At 38.5% G+C, this 21,441-nt stretch overlaps 1 protein-coding gene across 4 annotated transcripts in view; it reads left to right on the top strand.

Moving 5' to 3' along the window:
- LOC134670708 (brain tumor protein) overlaps positions 1-21,441 on the top strand; it is a 502,486-nt gene that overhangs the window by 242,035 nt on the left and 239,010 nt on the right. For 2 of the 4 annotated variants that reach the window (XM_063528521.1, XM_063528524.1), the window contains exon 1: positions 20,991-21,142. The exons of 1 other annotated variant lie outside the window; for it this stretch is intronic. Coding sequence is in view for 1 of the 3 variants with exons in the window: in XM_063528519.1 (XP_063384589.1) it covers positions 21,133-21,142 (10 nt within the window). In the remaining 2 variants the exon portion in view is untranslated. Of the gene's footprint in view, positions 1-20,990; positions 21,143-21,441 lie in introns of those variants that run through there. One more of the 4 variants, XM_063528519.1, reaches the window with a different exon arrangement.

Here is a 21,441-nt window from a genome sequence, read left to right as displayed (position 1 = left end):
AATGGTACCATCAAGTATTTCGCTTTCCAAAAGGGTTCCGTCAAAAAAAAAGATTGTGAACCGCTGGTCTAGCCTGATGGAAAGACAGATTTTAGCATATAGTCAATAAGGATGAGTGTGAGTTTGGGATAAGTGTATTGGGGCCCGTTTACACATAGGTTAGTGTTTATTGCGAGCCCATACATTTGCTGCTTATTACTTTCGTTTAGTGGCAAATATATGACCTTTGCACTAAACTCTATTAACCCCTTACCTACCGCATACAACGCTAGAGTCGGCCAAAAATAGTCTGCAGCGGATTTGATAGTCCACGCAGTGTGTTATTTATACGTCATTGTTTCATAGAAGTTTGACGTTTAAAATAACATGTGCACTGCGTGGGCTATCAAATCCGCTGTAGACTTTTCTTGATCTGACTCTATACTCGTATATGGCGGATGTGATACCTACCTATTGAACTCTATTGACAGCTATGCCTATTAAAGACTTTTTTTTTCTGTTTTGAACTGCCATCAGTCGGTATCGACTATAATCAGTTTTGCTGTATATAGGTATTAATTTTGGGTTTTGGAGACCATCGTCTCACTTAACCACTACTCTCATATTGCACAATGTGCTTCCTTTTAAGTATTTGCTCTGTTTCAGTCTTCTCCAGTAATTTTGAAGCCAGTGGATTAGGATGCTTTGCTAAGCGCTCAATGTAATTGTTAGTGAATTTTTTGATCTCTTCCTTTATGGTGGGCATATTGAGATAGTCGTGTACTTCATCGTTACGAGTGAACCAGGGTGCATTGGCAATCACACGAAGGATGGCGTTCTGTGCTATTTGAAGACACATTATGTTACTGTCGCTAGCAGTTCCCCATAGTTGGATCCCATAGGTTCAGATGGCTTTAATGATTGCGTTGTATAGGAGTAATTTATTAGACCAAATTTAAACAAATATTTTTTATTACATGCAGTAAGGGGTTAATCAATGTGTAAATAGGCCCCGGTGTGAAGGTCAGTTACACTTAACCCGTAGCGACACTTACCCGTATTTATTGACCCTAAATAATGTAGACCGGACTACGACAAAGGAGGACTATGCGGGCTTTCTTTGACTGTGTTACCTAGGCCCACTTGCACCATCCCACTAACCCGGGGTTAAGCGGTTTAACCGTCAACCCAGTGTCAAATTGTACTGGCAACCATGGTTATTCAAGGTTTAACCAGTTAACCCTGGGTTAGTGGAATGGTGCAAGTGGGCCTTATACAAATAAATGTACATATGTATAATTGTATAAGGCATTCTCATTTTCTTACCAAAAACAATCTAAAGTGACACAAAATTGATTTTTGGTTACAGCTCTTTGCTCATTGTTCAGGTAAATTCAAAACTTATTTTTACGCGATTAAGTCGCGATAAAATCGTGAAAGTTTAAATCAGTGTATTGCATGCAAGTTCTTGCTCATCTAAACCTCTCTTTTGGCTAGACCCCCAGAGACACAACACAAGGTCAGTGTTGTGTCTTCGGAGGGCCAAAGTACCTAAGCTTAATGGCTCGTTTACACGATGGGCCAGCGCCGGCCACTCCAAGGGACGCATTTATGCGTTAGAGGGAGCAAGTGATATTGCTATCTCATTCTTCAATATTCATACTTCCGCTGTGACCACGAGTTTCTCTGTGAACTACATCAAATAGACCCGTATGATATATCTAAAATAATAGAAAAAGAAATAACAAATACATCGTTCGAAAAAATCATAAGTTAAATAATAAACACACTTAAAAAAAATTATAACACATAAACAGATATAACATGTTATATAATTACGTAAATAAAGTGCCCAATATATATACATATATAATTATATTCATAATTTTTATATACCTAAATAAACTGCATAATAATACATTCATAAAAACTAATGAAACGAAGTAATAATAGTTATAGGCCGCCCGAATTGAAAGCGAGGACCTACAACAATAATAATAGTTATAAAAAAATAAACCGTATGGCTGCGTCCCTTGGAGTGGCCGGCGCTGGCCCATCGTGTAGAGGAGCCATAAAATGCTAAATGAAATCCGAACTTATGTTCACTTCTCAGAACTGCTAGCTTAGAAATAAGAGAAATGCTAAGTATATGAAAAGCAAAGAGCGTATTTTCTTCGTCAAATTAAATTTGTCCTATCTTTAGTTAACAAAGAGAGTTGCAGCGAAGAGCGGGAATTTATCGCGCTCGCATTTGAAATGGAAATCACTATGCATATGCAGAGCGTTTCATTCATTTGCACTGGGACGACTTGTAGCGAATAGTTTGAGCATGTTCTAATCTTTTTCACCACACCAGACTCTTTATTCGTCAAAAACTGATAAATAAATAGTTATTTATACAATAAGAGATCAAAGTTTGATATTTTTAGATGTAAATAACTTTGAAATCGCATTTTGCTCACGTTTTTAAGTAGCTTAGGGCGCAGGACTCTTGTTCGAGCCGCTGAGATGAAAATTGCATTATATCCACATCCACATAAGTAGCAAATGAGGTAATTACCTGTTATGGCTCCTCTACACGATGGGCCAACCACTCCAAGGGACGCATTTATGCATTAGAGCAAGTGATATTACTATCTCATTCTACCGTATGGCTGCGTCCTTTGGAGTGGCCGGCGCTGGCCCATTGTGTAGAAGAGCCATTAGATGCCGAGTTGTTTTCTCATGTGGGCTGGTGTAGTTCACTTTTAAGATAATTTTAAATGAAAAATATTTGATAGTGTTCATTTGGATTTGATTTCGAATGTACCTACTATTTTCCTCGCGTTGGTGTGCTGAAAAAAAAATGTAGCCAAGTTTGTTTACCCGTCGTAGTTATCAAGCAGAAACTTTTGAGAACTAGAAAAACTTACTGGCGGTCAATACATAAATATTTTCCAATTTTAAATTCAGAAGCAAATCTCTTGTATTGATTCCATTTAAACAACTACAGGAACATAAACTCATTAACACTCATCAATTCTAAAAGACATTATCGAACCGCCACAAATTGCAACGCAGTCTGGTCCCCCAGTGATTTCATTAGTGGACCGCAGACCCCCTGTCTCGACGTCTAGCCGTCTGTCTGTCTATACCGCGTTTGCATAGCGTACCTACTGCGTTTATGTACACTGGGGTGATACGTTTGCGAGGTTAGACGCTTCTTTACACCATGATGATGGAAAAAACGTACACTAACACAGTAACTAACACCACAAACGTTAGCTGTTTTGCTTAGGATAATGTATTTTTCCTCTTTTATAATTAGACTAGAAATACATATGTTACATTAACTGTTATCATTGTTTCACGGTTTAGCATTTAGGTACCTATTTGCAATACGTTTGCATATTGTAGGGTTTGTAAATCAAACCCCAGAACCCAGAACACCAAGAATAAGCGGGCATATCACTTGTTTCTTCTCTGAACTTAAATAATGTAGAATAAAGTTACCTCCCGAGGTATTTTCCTTCGCGCTGCGATATACGAGTATATCTTAAATAAAGAAGTACATTAGATTTATTCAATGTTCTCAAGTCAGCGAAGTACTATAAATAGCTCCTTCCATGTTGCACAGGCGACGGTGACCGCTTCCCATCTGGCGGCTCGTCTGCTCGTTTACTCACTTAGGTATAAGTAACATAAAAAACTTACAGTAATAGTGTAGGAAACAATCTAAGAAAACAATGTGTAGCAGAACTAAATACCTAGCAGATACTTTCGTACAGTCGCCATCATTTCCCTATATCAGGCCGCACTTTCAAAAAGTGCACGTTGAGATATTTTTGAGTAGGTATCTTGACCACTCATATATGACATATATCAATCATCTGTAAGCCACTGACATCGCTACTGATATTATAAACGCGAAAGTAACTCTCTGCCTGTCTGTTACCTCTTCACGCTTAAGCCGCTGAACCGATTTAGATGATTTTTGCTATGGAGATAGTTTGAGGTAAAGGAATTACATTAGTTTTAATAAATCAGACGAAGCCGCGGGCAGGAGCTACATAGTACATATATTGTAGTCAGTACACGGCAAGGGCATCTAATGTGGTAACTCGGTAAGTTCTGTGCTTGTATGTGGTTACGCTATTGTGGTTTATCATACGAACATCAAACTGAGGTACTATTGCAATCTTGCAAACCATCTGGTTTTAATACTCGTAGTGTGTTAACTGTTTTGCTGGTTTGGGATTGATGCGCTTTCAGGACATACATATTTTATAGTATGCTTAACCTGTTGGCGTCTTTCCTGTAGGCATCGGAAATTAAAGGAATCTGAAGCAATTTTTTCCGAATGGCGGGATACATTTTTTCAGTACTTGAGACATAAATATATCATACATCTAAATCGGTTAAGGCATTCAGAAGTTATGGTGGAATAAAGAAACTCACATACATACAACCATGAACGCTGAAAAGAATACACTCTTTTTTTTTGGGAAGTCGTGTAGAAAGAAAAAATACCTTTTATTGTATTGTATAATTTACGAAGACGTCTAAACGAATTAAACCCGCCTATGAAAAAACCGGGCCAGTGCGAGTCGCACGAAGGGTTCCGTACCATAATGCGAAAAAGGCAAAAAAAAAACGGTCATCCATCCAAGTACTGACCCCGCCCGTAATTCGGTCAAAAATCACGTTTATTGTGTGGGAGCCCCACTTAAATCTTTATTTTATTCTGTTTTTAATATTTGTTGTTATAGCGGCAACAGAAATACATCATCTGAGAAAATTTCAACTGTCTAGCTATGACGGTTCGTGAGATATAGCCTGATGACAGACGGACGGGCGGACGGACGGACGGACGGACAGCAGAATCTTAGTAATAGGGTCCCGTTTTACCCTTTGGGTACGGAACCCTAAAAACAATGCTTGGTTTCAACTCCCAGCATCACGATTATCTATTTTTAACCTTAAGCCCCAGACACACTCGTACGACGTTACATAAAAGAAACATTATAGATTTACCTGCGTACAGTACAGCGTAAAGGCGAGCGTCGTAAATCCCACGTCTCAGTGATATATATGTCTGGAAAATTTTGCGGAGTCTAAAGTCGTAGTTTACTGCAAAATACGAGGTGCTTCCGACGTTTTGTGCTTGTAGTAGGTGACTACACTACACTAGATAGAGCTTAGGACACTAGCGTCTCCCTAGCGTCAGCGTCCAGTCAAGTTAATGGCTACTTTTCGAAGCAACGTCGGCGCAACTACGCAGCGACGGCTTTTTCCATAGAGACTAGACGGCGACGCTCAGAAGACGCTAGTGTGGGATGGCTCTTATAAGACTAGCGTACGCATAGGAACTTTTATTATACTAATTAAATATTGTACTAGAGCGTAAGGTCAATTCGAACGTACAATATTTTGATATCTAAATGATATCATTTAATCACAACTAAAAGCAAAAGCAAATGTCGTGTCTTACAGGGACCTAAAGAACCTGGCCGAGGACCGCGAAAACTGGCGCATACTCCACCGACAAGAGCCATGCTCTTAAATTATGATGATGATCATTTAATAATTCGCGCGTGCACTGCAGTCGGCTGCATTACTGCAGTAGTATTGCAGCACGATATAACTGCTGAATTCATTGTTGCCGCAAATGTCAAAATGGATGTTGCTGTCTGGGCTTTTGACATATACGGCAGCAAATGCTGTCCGTAAAATTGCCGCATCAGCACTATCTTTAAACTCTCGCGTTTTGTTCACATATTCAATTACACAAACGGGTCTACCGCGATATAATTTCATTGTTTTTACGTTTAATTCCGACGTTTCAGCTGAGTTGCACCAGCTGTGGTCACGGAAAGACTGACGTCCCAACAAATGTCAACGAAACAATGCATCAACACTGTTGATGTAGACTGAATTCGAACGGTACCTTAAGAGTGCATATAGCCACAACACAAGAAACCGTATTTGATTTATACTTAATGCGGAATCTACGGGATGGAATCTCGGAAAGGCAACATATACTCGTATGTCTAAGACTAAGGCATATGTGGCTGCATTTTAGCTGACGCAGTTTAAACTAGTGAAGTCATGTGGACTTACTGTGCTTGTACTTTGTAGAGGCGTGTTCAGATATTTATGAACACGCTGGCTGCTCCAATAATATCTAATGGCGACCATACCTATAGTCAAATAGAATTTCGATGCGCTACCGTTCGAACGACAGAATGTAAACGCCTAAAAACTAAAAACCCGCATGTCCCTTTCTTATATGAATAGCCTGTAAGATAAAACTGTCTGTAAGGTAGACAATATCGGTAGATCGGTACGATAAACCCAAAAAAACTGTAAAATTTCAATAAGAAAAGTCGTATATTCACGATTTTCTCGGGTAATTGAAAGCGAGTAACGCGTCAGCGGATAAATGGTTTTCTTGAACTTGCTACCTACGTAACAGAAGGCCGATTATGGCTCAACAATTTTATATATGATTTTCATCTTATTGTGACCTTGAGCCGGCGAGCACCGACCGAACAGCCAATAGAGTTAGCCGCTAAGCTAACAGATGTATTGCGTAATTGTTTTCCATCGTATTTTCTCGGAAACGTTCGTATTCGTCACGCTACTTCAGTCAACCTTGCAGGCCTTTTTGTGCCGAGACTGACTGAAATAGCAAGACACGTTCGTACGTTTCCGTGAAAATACGATGGGATATAATTATGCACTACATCTGTAACACTGATTGGTGCTTACGATTGTTATGAAATGCAATCAGCAATGCCTTTCTGAAGCCTGATGCCTTTCGATCTCACTTATTGGTCTCAAAATAAGATTAAAACCTTATCAAATTGTAAAAACAATCGGCCTCCAGACTGAGTCGGTGATTCGGAATAATTCACAGTCTTTTGTCCTAAAGGGCACAATTTTAGGGCAGGTGTATACCGTTAAACCGTGCAACTTTGCACAAGTACCTATATCATCATCATCAGTCGTTCCCTCAATGCTGAGGATCGTGACATGTCCTTATGTTGCTGACCAATAAGTGACATTAATACGCCATCTCTAAAACGGATTACAAGACGTAATTATTTATTGTTTGCATTTATATTACAATAGCACTTAAATTACTATGGGGAATTAAACTGCTCGAGTGATTTGATAAACTAGGTGTAATATAATCAACGCGCCACTACTAGTACCTATATATACGAGTAATTATAGACTAACTAAAATAGTTGTGATCCGTTAAAGGGGCATAATCGGTATCGTAGTTAACTATTAAGGATGACTCACGTTAGACCGGGCCGTGTCCGGGCCGGAGCTTCCGGCGCATCGTTTTCTATGGAAAGCATCACGTGATCGACTGTCATGTCATAGAAAAGTAAGCGCCGGAAGCTCCGGCCCGGACACGGCCCGGTCAAACGTGAGTCATCCTTTAGATAGTATAATTGGATTTATAATACAAAATAAATTATATACTGTCTCATATTTTAAAGGCTCACGAGGAGTTGCGTAATTCTATGGCACTAAACTAAAACTCCTTAGCGCCTTAGAACGCCATACGTATTCGCCTGTGAGATCAAAGATGAACCGAGACTCAATTACTCCGCATCCCGATGATCAAAGGGTGTGCATGTGAAGTCCTGTAGCCTGTAGTAGAAACGTCCTGTAGGGTCCTGCTAGAATAGTTGTGTATCTAGGTACAGTAGAACCTCGATTATACAAACTTTTACAGTATCCATATACTGAATTACTTACTTTATAACATAAAATAACAAGGAAACGTCCTGTAGGGAAAGGTCCTGCAAGAATAGTTCTGTATCTAGGTACAGTAGAACCTCGATTATACAAACTTTTACAGTATCCATATACTGAATTACTTACTTTATAACATAAAATAACAAGGAAACGTCCTGTAGGGAAAGGTCCTGCAAGAATAGTTCTGTGTATCTATCTAGGTACAGTAGAACCTCGATTATACAAACTTTTACAGTATCCATATACTGAATGCCGATGACAGGGTCGAGTGGAAAAAACGAGGGGAGGCCTTTGTCCTGCAGTGGGACACCAAGTAGGCTAGAAAAAAAAATACTGAATTACTTACTTTATCCGAACTCTTAATCATCTGAACGCTGCACCCGTTAATCAATTAAAAATTGCCGATTTGATCAAAAAATCATTCGACTTCTTTCAGGTACTTTATATTTCAACGTTTTTGTACGTGAAATTGTAATATATACTGTACTGTTTGTATGTAAAAAGTTGTTTTGTTTGCTCCCAATCTCCCATCCCAAAAAACACATTACGGTTATACGAACTTTTGATTTTTAGTCTCGGTCTTAATTAACTCGGATAATCGAGGTTCTACTGTAGTTTTAAACAGGGGATGTTCACACCCTTACTATCAGGGCGTAACGATGGCAAAGGGGGGCAAACTTTATTAACTCACATACTTTCTTGTTATTTCATCACCAAAAAATGTAGACAGGGCATGAAATTATTTTAATGCTCGGCGCGAACAAGATGGAAACCTTTGGTCTAACTAGCGAGTCCGCTTTTTAAGATAAGTAAATAATGTAGTATTTCTCTAGCATAAATTAAAATTGTGTATTTTTTTTTATATAAACGTATATGCCCATGCCATGCCCGTTTAATTATTTTTTTCTGAGTATTTCCACTGCCACGGTGCGTGTGTACTAAGCTTAGGTATGTGCAATGAACTTAGAACACGTAATAACTTCGATGTATGCGTGATTTTTGTCTGGGGTCGAAGGTCGTCCTATTCATTTGAAGTTAATTTAGAAGTCTAAGCCCTAGTCGAAAAGCTGAATATATGAATGTTCGTCGATATAAAGTATGTATTCAATTGAAGAAAGTAACTAATACATACATGGTTGGGTAGGTACCTATACTTACACGAGTAATGAGAAAGAATATGAAAAAGTTAGAGGCGTCTAAATTCTAGATCATATAGGTACATATATTGTACAAAAAATATCTACAACTGAACTTACTAAAAAATAACACGAAATGTCTACCTGTCAACTATTTGGTCACATATAATAACAATCAATAAATCCCCCCCAGCTGAGACAAATGATATGTAAAAGCCGGCAAGCTAGACAGCAAAATAATTCAGCTCGTATTTGTTACAGGTAAAACAACACAATTATACGAAGTAGCAGAGTCACATGTGTCAGGAAACTCAGGAATTGATTCAACAAAGAAAATCCCTCGATGCCGGTGACGCCTAAAGGCGTCCTTTTGATCTCGCTTCGAAGCTGCTGACGCTTAACGGCTTCAAAGCGATTCCATGATCTTAGTACATGCAGCATTAAAAACAACGCCCCAAAAATTATCTACCAACCTCTAATATTTTTATGCATCAGGGTGGTGGTATTGTAATCTCCACTAATGAATCGTTTCACAGCAGTCGTGAAATCTTATTTTGCGTAAATGAACTTAAACAACAATGTTTATGTTAAACATGTTTTGGCACTTTCAATGATTATGAAATCGGCAAAAACGTCACATAAAGTTAGTATGACAAATGCAACTGTGACGCCATAATGAAAGATTAAAACTACTCCTACTAAATAATCAAGTTTTGTAGAACTTCCCAAGCAAACATAAAGACGTAGCATCCATTCGAAAACGCATTCAATTGTTTACCTTATTCCCGGGCAATACGTTCTAAATTTAAACTGCTTATCCAATGGTCCTCATGCGAGTGTATAGTTTGAAAACTAGCTTATTTCCCTCAGTTCATATGTAGTTAACAATTGTCATATTCACAAAGTTACTAAGACGAAGGTTCGTAGATTAGCGGGAATTGAAATAAAGGCCAAGGCCGGCAAACAAGATTAATTAGAGGATCTGTGCTAAGCGCGTTTTAGCTAATTAATTACTTTATTACACTTCGTAATTATTTAGGGCCTGTCCGAATGATTTGTTGAGTTCACTTGCAGGTTTTGCGATTTGGAAAGAAATGCGGAGGCAAAACAAAAACAAAGCGGCTGGGCTGGGGGTACTTATCGATCGGATTCAAATGCCGCAAATGTCAAAAAACCTGGGCAGCAGCATCGATTTTGACATTCGCGGCAGCAATGTCGCGCTGCAATACTGCAGGATAAGTCATATTTCATACAAAACGTCTCAAATACCTAGTGAATAGAATCAGGCGTTACTTTGCGGAAATCCATATTAATTAAAACCAAAATATTACTTTGCTGGTCCGCGAAAAGCAAATCAAAAAGCGCTTTTTTACTTTTGAAAAATCACTGCAAAACAAAGCCGTGGAAAAAAGGTTTTTGTGGGATTTCATCATCCGACAAAGTATTAACTAGATTAGAGCAATGATATGAAAATCTTGTGATATATTAGTATACCAAAGTCAATTATCCCCTTAGTTCTTTTTTAGGGCTCCGTACCCAAAGGGTAAAACGGGACCCTATTACTTAGACTCTGCTGTCCGTCCGTCCGTCCGTCTGTCACCAGGCGGTAACGCACGAACCGTGATAGCTAGACAGTTGAAATTTTCACAGATGATGTATTTCTGTTGCCGCTATAACAATAAATACTAAAAACAGGAATAAATAAAGATTAAAGTAGGGCTCCCATACAACAAACGTGATTTTTAGTTGTCAAGCAACGTCGGGCGGGGTCAGTACTTGGATGGGTGACCGTTTTTTTTTGCCGTTTTTTGCATTATGGTACGGAACCCTTCGTGCGCGAGTCCGACTCGCACTTGCCAGGTTTACTTATATAAAATAACATAAACAAACGTCTGACAGATAGGCACTTGGCAAGCCTGAACCACTGTGAGGTAGGTAAGGTGTGGTTACCTGCCATGCCATGCCGTAGCTTAACTTACAAAAAGGCATAAGTATTAAACACTTAACTGTTACGCTGTTTTGACATTGTAAACACAGTGATAAGGGATATTATGCAAACAATGGGTCGAGATTAGAAGTATTAAGGCGAAATAAGTTCAGACTTAGAAAATTCTACTACGTTTTAAAAGCTGTTTCTTCTTCTAATGACACTGAATGAATATTGATATTTACCTAATAACGATAAATAAATCGGGCACAACTCAGGAACAAATATATGTGATGAACAGTTAAACAAATGCCCCTAGGTACCACGAATAATAATTACTCAGCATCAGGGTCACTATACCGACTAGACTAAGCCTAGCAGGCCGTTACACTACCCTGTCACACTTACGTACGAATTTACAAGTGCGACAGAAAGGCAACACGTCGCGTCGGCGTTCGCGTTAGACCCTCTGGCCTCTGATGACCTTATCACTTCAACTGGGTGGATTTCACCTTAAGTAAGTTTAATCTTAAACGTTATCGGTTCTTATCACGATCCCTTCCTTCCTATTTGGATTACGTAGGTAGTGGGTATCTTAAACCTGGGTCACTCCGTCGTGATATCATCTCACAGACTACACAGATATCGCATTATGAAACGTTAAACAATGATATTATAGCTATATATGTAGGTACAGAATATGAGTATAATGGATTATCTATTAAAAATAATCCCAGTATTTATTTAAACTTTATTGCACAAAAGAAAAACTTTATGTACAAAAGGCGAACTTAAAGGCCTGTGCACACCGAATGCGTGTGCGTAGAAGTGCACTTGCGCGTTGTAGTATACAGATCCTTATGAGAGACGGCACACCGCTTGCGTAAAGTGTGCGTGCACGTCAGCACGCATATGCTGCTGGCTGTTGGTATGAGGCATTCTCTACCTACCAGTCAACTTTAAGGCAAAACAAAAAAGATTGTAGGCTACCACATCAAACTCCAGTTTCAAGATAACATATTGCGCTCTTTTTACCAAAAATAGTACCGCAAAACTGGGGTTACTTTGATTCGTGGGGTGACATTGATCATCAACGTTTAAACTATGAGGAATTCGTCACTGAGCGTTTCATTCATCATATACGACATCTGTTAAGGTTGCCAAACACAACATAAAATTGTTAAGCTCGTGATCAAAAATCAACTCCCTATTTCTCAAAAACCGATGACCAATGTTACCCCGCAATCAAAGTAACTCTAGTTTATGGTACAGTCGCCATCAGATATATCGGAGCGACCAAGGTGCTGACAAATATCTGAACACGTCTCATTACGGCTCGGCCACGACATCGAGCGACTTGCGACGGCGGGAGCGATAACCATAGGTTGGAGCGTGACACAGCGATCGGACCTTTCGCTCCAACCTATGGTTATCGCTCCCGCCGTCGCAAGTCGCTCGATGTCGTGGCCGAGCCGTGTGAGTGCGTGTTCTGATATTTTTGAGCACCGCAGCCGCTCTGATTTATCTAATGGCGACTGTGCAATACAGAACGCACTTGTACGGCTACCACCAGTTTTGACATTGACAGATACGCTCGCCGTAAATTACTTTCTATACATCTCGCTTGCACTAATATGCGAGTACGAGCGAGATGCATAGAAAGTAAGTTAGACGCGAGCGTATCTGTCAATGTCAAATCTGGTGGTAGTGGTTTAGTTCAAAGCATAGTCTACTGAAACAAGGTCTTCTCTTCCCAGAGTGACACAAGCCTACGTCACAATAACATTGCCACTTTATATAGCGCTATCGCATATTATCATATAGCGCTGTCACATGATGACGTAGGCTTGTGTCAGTCACGTGACCACGAAAAGACGGGAAGAGAGTACCAGGCGGAGTATATTACCATACCATGGTTCAAAGTCAAAACATACCTTAGGTCGGTTGCACCAAACCGTCTGACACCGTTAAAATGCTCGCTAAATTTTATCCTATGGAAAGTTTCATAGATCTCTGCTGCGTGACGTTGATCAGTTTGTAAACTGTGGTTGGTGCAACTGGCCCTTAGGGCCCGATTCGGATTTTGAAATAGACATCTATTAGATATCTTTTAGACATCACCAAGATACGATAACGATATCTAACCTCTAAGATCTAACCTGCCAAATTTGACATTTGCGCGATTCTGGAGATACTCTTGAACGATTTCCTCAGGATATGACTTAGAGATCCAATTCACATCTAATACCTACATATCTCACGCTATCTAACGTAAAAGTGACATTGGTTGCCCGAATTGCGCTGCAAAAGAGAACTAGTTAATATCTAAACTATAACGTATCTAGAATGGATCTAGTAGGTGTCGTCTCTTGTGAATATCTTGAAGTTCGAATAGGGCAGTTATTGTCGTAAAATGGCCTGTCATCGCTTCCCCTCTAGACTTCATTTGTTAACGCTTCTAATTCGCCGCTTTCCCGAAAACAGCAAAGATTAATTTCACTCCGTAATAAACTCGAAACTTTACATCGGCCATTAATCTAGTTTCCCCGGGAAAAATGTCAAAAATTTTCCACATTGTTGCACCCTATCTGTAATGATTTTCCCTAAACAGCATTGGAATAAAAGGATAATGCCCTGTTCACATCTATTTCGCATTCCAGTCCAGTGATCGAATCCAAAACTGGAATGTTACTGGAATATTGATCGTTTCATTCACGAAGACGCGTGCCTTGACTCTTATTGTCATGTTATTAAAGGTTAGATTTGAGAAATCTGCGCGTCATCGTGAATGATACGAACTATAATGTAAACCGGCAATGGAATACACTTAGGCCCAGTTGCACCAACCACATTCACCAGACTGATTAACGTCAAACGGCACTGAAGTAGAAAATTGCCCATCTAAAAATTTAGCGAACGCTTTGAATGAATGAATGAATGAAAACATTTATTTTCAGGCAACTATTGGCCTATAGATGAATACCTTAAAACGCTAGGCTATTATTACAAAATATATCTTAAAACTAAAAACACAATTATGGCTTTAACGGTGACAATCGGTTTGGTGCAACCGACCCTTATTAGATAAGATAAGATAAGATAAGATAAGATAAGATAAGATAGTTCTTTATTGTACAACCGTGTTACAGAGGTATTATGCACTTAGTACATGTGAGTTTCAACGGTAACCCAACTCGGGTATACAATGGACACTTAAAACTAACTTAAAACTAGAAACCACATAACTATTATACACATACATAGCTTATATATGAATTATTGATGTTGATATTTATAATTAATCTCTCTGCTTTGCCTTGAGGTTGACTGGTAGAGACTGCCTCGGCATTAAGTCCGCCCTTTGTACGATAAGTTTTCTTTCGTGCAATACAGTTTAAATAAATAAATAAATTAAATTAAATTATTAAATATTATTCTATTCAATTCTATATCTATATGTACAGAGTAGACAGTACATGATTCATGAAGAATATAATTCAAAGAAATCCTTGAGAGAATAGAATTCATTCTTAATAAGCCATTTTTTTAAACTACGCAAAAACTCTATGTCATCTAACATTTTTAATTCATCTGGAAGCTGATTGAAGACGCGAATGGCAGTAATATAAGTGCTTTTATCGTAAGTTTTATTATTGACTAGAGGCAGTTTTAAGTTATACTTATATTGAGAGCGGAGGTATTCCAATGAACATTCCAGTCCAGTGACCAGATGATGGTCTACTTTTTGATTCCAGTGGCCTATTTTATAAAGCTACAAATTACAATTTACAAGCGGAAGTCTCGTTCTAACACATAGGGTTAGAAAGAGACTTCCGCTTGTAAATTGTAACTTGTAGCTTTATAAAATAGGCCACAGCTCGCCCAATCCAGTATCACTGGAATAGTGTAGCTGTAGACAGCCAATCCAGTGCTGGATTAAACTTTATACCGGGTGTGGCCTGTAATATGAGCAAAAAATTTAACTGTAGGCTGTACTCCTCATAAACTGATCAACATTTGTTCAGCGACTTTTGAAAATAACTTGTAATTTGATTTTTTATACACTTTAAAGGTTATTCAAAGACGCAATGTATTGCGAATTTTGTTATGTTTAAGGCTTAACAAGCAACGTCAATCACAATGATATGGCGTGGCGATGGCGTCCATTGAGAATAATTTTTATTTTGTATGAAAAATAGGGAGTCTAAATACTTCATAATTTTTAAAAGTTGTTGAACAAAAGTGTCACCGTTTGAGGAGTACAATCTATGTTTTAATTATTTGCTCACGTTACAGGCCACACCCGGTGTAGATAGTGAATTCGTTTCGTACCTATTGTTTTTTTAAGTCTTCAGTTTAAATTCACTCATGAAAATGACTGGAATTAATGTAAATTATTCGATCCAGTCCAACACTGGATTCGATCACTGGACTGGTATGCTACTGGAACAGATGTGAACGGGGCATAAGGATTGCTGGCCAAGGGCGGAGTGCTTTTACAAAATGAAGAAGGGACTGTAAATTATTTAGTAAAAATTCATGGTGATTATTAGACCACGATTATTTTGTAAACTTAAGATAAATTAAAACATGTTTATTTCTATGAACATTTCAATATACTTAGTAACCTATTTTAATTACTTTTGAGTGTATATGAAATAAAAAAATATTATTATTTATGTTACATAAATAACTCTATAAAAGAACTAGACCGAATATTCGGTGTTATTCGATATTCGGCATATTTTTCAATGTTCGTATTCGTCCGAAAAGTTCGGTTAGAACTGCCGAATATTTACCGAAAAAAACATTTTTTGAGGGCGTCCGCTTGTTAGCAGACCGTGGACCTAAATGAACTTGTTTTATGGCTCCTCTACCCGATGGGCCAACGCCGGAGTTGGAGTGGCCGGCGTTGGCCCATCGTGTAGAGGAGCCATTTGGCAGTTTCAGCCCAACCTAATCGCCAATCCAAGGGACGCATTTATGCGTTAGAGGGAGCAAGTGATATTGCTATCTCATTCTACCGAATGGCTGCGTCCCTTGGAGTGGTCGGCGCTGGCTCATCGTGTAGAGGAGCCATAATATTCGGCCTAATATTCGGTTCGGTATGAGCCATGACCTCGGCCTAATATTCGGTTCGGTATGAGCTGAACCGAATATTTGTATTCGGTAAAGTTCATATTCGGCCCATCTCTAAAAAGAAGGTAGTAGAGGAAGGTGAAGGTAGGTATTTGGTATGTAGGATGTAGGTAGGTATTTGATTGAACAAACCAATCCTACATTTCTTGATAGATGTGTTTGTGTCTATTTGGTTTTATTAATGTTGGGTTACAATTCAAAATCGAAACCGAAATTGAAATATCGCCACAAAACGTCATTATACAACAAAATATTCTCCCACCGCAACCCAAAATGAACTCTAATGAAAGTAGGGTTAGGTTGATTATCGTTCGCACCAAACCGCGGGGTCCAAATCACGCTCTGGTAATGCTATTCATAGTTTTCATAAATGAATGTTAACTTTTTAAAATAAAACACGACTTAGATAATATCCGTCACAATCACAACGCATCGTCGTTATGGTTCACCTATTATAACAATGAGATGGATGTGTGCGTTATCGCTAGGGTTGTCACCGTCTAATAATTAAGACCACTTTTCTTAAGAACAATAATTACCAAAAACTACTGATTAACACATACATAACATAGTACCTATTTTCAACACATAGGAAATATCTGAGACCAACACTTAGGCGTTGTTCCCGCATATTGCCTATGTGTTATTAAAAAAATATAACAAACCGTGTGATATCGCATTTATACTATTTCTTATTTTTATTACCTTTATTTGAGATACATATAACACAAGTATGTGTCAATCACTGTTCAAGTGTTCACGTATTTCACTAAATGAAAGCATTATGATACTTTTCACAAGTATTTTACGCCTCAAACGCCACATAAGCCACATTACTATTATACTGCGGTCGGTCGCTCGTGAAAAGTCGCTTTAAAAAAACATCGCCGTGTAAAACCTTTTAAAGGCTGAGTTCGAGGGATTCCTATGTTTTAAGTGACAACGGTGCACGACAAAGGATAAAATCAAAAATTTACGTGACATGGGGCCCGATTCGGATTTTGACGTTATTATAGACGTCTATTAGATATCTTTTAGACATCACCAAGATACGATAACGATATGTTTAAGATCTAACCTGTCAAATTTGACATTTGCGCGATTTTGGAGATACTCTTGAACGATTTCCACAGGATATGACTTAAATATCCAATTCACATCTAATAACTAGATATCTTACACTATCTAACGTAAAAGTGACATTGGTTGCCCGAATTGCGCTGCAAAAGAGAACTAGTTGATATCTAAACTATAACGTATCTAGAATGGATCTAGTACGTGTCGTCTCTTGTGAATAGCTTGAAGTTCGAATACGGCAGATGGTGGTGTTAAAAAAACCTTATACGGAAATAGCTTGGACAGGAATCCCCGTCAAAGTTTCTTATTGTCAAGTAAAAGTTAGGATGTGCACGTGTTTTAGGATAGGATGATTTTTTAGGGTTCCGTACCCAAAGGGTAAAAACGGGACCTATTACTAAGACTCCACTGTCCGTCTTTCTGTCACCAGGCTGTATCTCAAGAACCGTGATAGCTATAGACAGTTGAAATTTTCACAGATGTTGTATTTCTGTTGCCGCTGTAACAACAGATACATATGTACTAAAAAGTACGGAACCCTCGGTGGACGAGTCCGACTCACACTTATTTTCCGGTTCCTTTCACTTGTGTTGGTAGGTTGCTATGAAACCGTTGTTATTGTAATGTCTGTACAATCAACCGTCTGTCATCTGATTTTATGTATAAAATATATTCCACGAAATTCCACTGCGACTTATCATTCTTCAACTTGCTCTAAAAAGCTGCGTCTGGGTTTTTATTATTTGATATAGTATACATGTATATGTTTAGCTTAGATTTTAGTGCTTATTATAGCTGTAGGTAATTCTAATTTTGTCCGTGATATCACCATATTCCTTATGATACCCTTGTTAGATTATTCTAACGGTCAAATAACAAAAAAACATCCTATCCTGGAAAATAGCACTCCTGGTTGCCTTACTGCCGTATTCGAACGTCAAGATATTCACAAGAGACGACACGTACTAGATCCATTCTAGATACGTTATAGTTTAGATATCAACTAGTTCTCTTTTGCAGCGCAATTCGGGCAACCAATGTCACTTTTACGTTAGATAGAGTAAGATATCTATTAGATGTCAATTGGATCTCTAAGTCATATCCTGTGGAAATCGCTCAAGAGTATCTCCAGAATCGCGCAAATGTCAAATTTGACAGGTTAGATCTTAAACATATCGTTATCGTATCTTGGTGATGTCTAAAAGATATCTAATAGATGTATATTTCAAAATCCGAATCGGGCCCATATACGGAACATCATAGTCCGTCCGTTTCGGGTTAGCGGCATTTAATCGCTCAATAATTCCTAATTTAAAATTGAAATCAGAACACGTATGTGTTAGCTCACAGTTTATCACAAAGAAGCGGTAAAAGAAATTGCATAACATTATTAAGCTACGGTAGCGTCACAATCGGTGAGCACATACTTTCACCTTGACCCCAAAGCGATATAGTTTACGAGTCACTTTCGTGTTTTAATTAAATGTTACAACTAGGCCGGAGTCTAGCCGTGGGCGACAAAAAATCGGTAACATGAACGGCATTTATACATTTGAATGCTGCTGAAATGGCTGTGGTGTAAAATATTTTAATAATCTTAATTATTCATTCAATCCTCGATTGAAATATTCAATTCGTTTTCATTACATTTGTAGTTACTATTTTTAATAAAACTAACCATCAGCGATTCACCCCACTTTTACTGAATGGAAAATGACGGTACAGCTTCAAATTATGATACTAATAGTCGCTTTATTATCATTTTACATGAAAACTATATAAAAACTAAAATTTAGCTAAATTCACGTTTATAATTATTACTAGGATGCGTTGGTGTTGTGACAGCCCTGCAGGTAAAGGGCTCAATTTTTTTAAATGTAAATGTAGGTACCTCACTCACACTGCGTCGCCGACCGTGACATTCAGGTATCAAGACACAGGGTGTCCCAAATCGTTAAGACATTAGGATCGGGAGATTCGGGAGTCTTGAATTTAAAGACAAATGGGCGTTTGAAATTTTTCCAGAAATTATAATGTATACCTACTATGCCCATTTAGATTTCTTCATTCTCGTGAACTGGTGTTAAACAAATAATCGTACATTCATTGGTACCTATCCATTGCTAATTATTTTACCCTCTACTAACAAATAAGGTTTTTTTTCTCTTAAGTAAGTACCTTAAGCTTAGGCTTAAGCCTAAAAATATGTGTGTGTGATATGAATGTCAAGATCTGGATATTTGATATATAAACACATACAGTATTATAGCAATCTATTTAAGTAAAACACTTTTTGAACTCCAGCTCAAAAATATGCACAAAAAGCGATTTATTTTTCACAAAGGGAACATGAGAACGGCCCTTGAATGTGAAAGAAAAAGTCATATTTCCTCAAAAACCCATGGGTATCTAAGGAAATGCGATTCTTTACATCGGACGCCATGAGAAGTTCGGGTATTAGTCACTGTCAGTCGCGACTCGTGAGGGAATGAGAGGTCATTATTCGGCCTATCTGTGGCGTCATTTCACTGTACAAAGACGCAAATGATGAGCTGGGGCTACGAAATGATATTTTCCGCCATATTTTGTTGGTATCTTTAAAAGTAACGGTATTTTTTTGATATTAATCTAATTTTACATACTATATTGATTTTATGTAAAAAGATGTATTTGTTTAATCTCGCTTCTAAAATTATAAAAAAATATATTTGAGATTCTCATGAAAGTAACGTGATTTCTGACGAATTATATTTTATAACAACGAGGTTGATGGTAAATAATTATACAATTACTGTTGTTACGCTTGTCTTATATGTATAAAAGTCACTAAGAATGTGTCTTCATCAGCTTTGAGTTGTCTTTCCATGATTCCAATAGCGTTACCAAAGTCAACCTAGGTAGGTAATATAGGTAATAAATGTCAATTTAAATGTTGATGTGTTGGACCAAGAAAACTCTGCAACGATTTTGATAGCATCTGCGTATGCAGTGCGGGTGTTATTTGGATGGTGTTTATCCATTCATCCATTTTACAATGAAATGTCAACTTTAAGCGTAAATCTTTTGAATTCATGCCTTATTGAAAAAATAATGTGGGTTGACACATTATTGCTTAACAGCATCCATTTATACGTCATAATTTCATAGAAATTTGACGTTTAAAATAACACTTGCACTGCGAGAGCTACCAAAATCGTTGCAGACTTATCTTGGTATAACTACATGTATTCTCGATTCTGAATAGCATTGCTGACTTATTTATAGGTACATATTTTGACGGAACAAAAGTCCAAAATATACTGTCGCCAGGAGATGTATTGCCGGAGATGTATGTATTACAACTTCTGCACTGCGAAATTGTACACAAACAAAAACTGCGGCACGAACGAACACAGGACTCTCGTTGTGGCCTTGTTGCACAGAAATAACGCGTCCTTTTCTGCTCCCATTTATTTTTATATAGAAATAGCCCGCCTTCCCTCTCTGAACGCCATTTTAATTACAACCCAAGAAATTAACGAGACTGTCAAAATTATTCTTAAACTTGTGCATTGGGGTCGACTTTAAAAATTCAAATCTTAACAGATGACTTGTTTTGTGTGACGCGCATCTTTTTATATCAGTGCCCGTGGCAATGACCGGGCGCGAGTTCATGGTCGTCTAAATCGCGCGTTTTAAACGATCCAACCGCGTATGTTGCGCATCGAACGTACTAAGCCGCTAAATGGAAACTGAATTTCCACTGCGTATTCGGCATTCAATATCTAGAGAAGCGGCAGTCATATATCTGACGAATGCACCGGCTTTATCCACCCTATAGTTAGTCGAAAATAAATACACGGTTGCCGGGGCGCGGGTGTCCGTGTGTATATGTGTGCGTCTGTCGGTGGTTGTCGGTTGGGCAGGGGCTGGCACCCCTACACGGGCACGTACGCACACAGCGGCGGCGGGGCGAGAGGGCGCTAGCCGCCGCTCGCCGCACTCAGTCTCGCCCCGACCAGCGTACGGGCCGCTTGCCCGTTCGATCGACGCGCTCGAAAAATAAAACTAGTTTGTTCCTAAGCGACGTTACCCCAGTGTGTTATAGACAAAAAACTGTTAGTGTACGTGTTGTTTTTTATGGTGAACGGTTGGTATCCCTTTTACAGAGTTTTAACGTGCACACGTTCTTTGTTTACGTCTCTAGATATATTAATACACACATGTTTTTTCTAAGGGTTTTTAACGGGTAGTCCGCGTATGAATCATGGCGTTAGTCGTAATAAGTCGTTTCTATTTCCAGGATAATACTATTGGAATTGACTCGAAGCCGTTGGCTTGTGGAACAAAGACTTAAGTTTGTCGAAAGGTGAACGCTCTTTCGAGCCTTGTGTCAGGTACATTCGGTGTCGTACCGTACCGTACAGCTGGGTACATACCTATCTAATT

The sequence above is a fragment of the Cydia fagiglandana genome, chromosome 14 (genome assembly GCF_963556715.1).
Source record: "Cydia fagiglandana chromosome 14, ilCydFagi1.1, whole genome shotgun sequence".
Classification (NCBI taxonomy): domain Eukaryota; kingdom Metazoa; phylum Arthropoda; class Insecta; order Lepidoptera; family Tortricidae; genus Cydia; species Cydia fagiglandana.
This window is presented reverse-complemented; position numbering and strand designations above follow the sequence as displayed.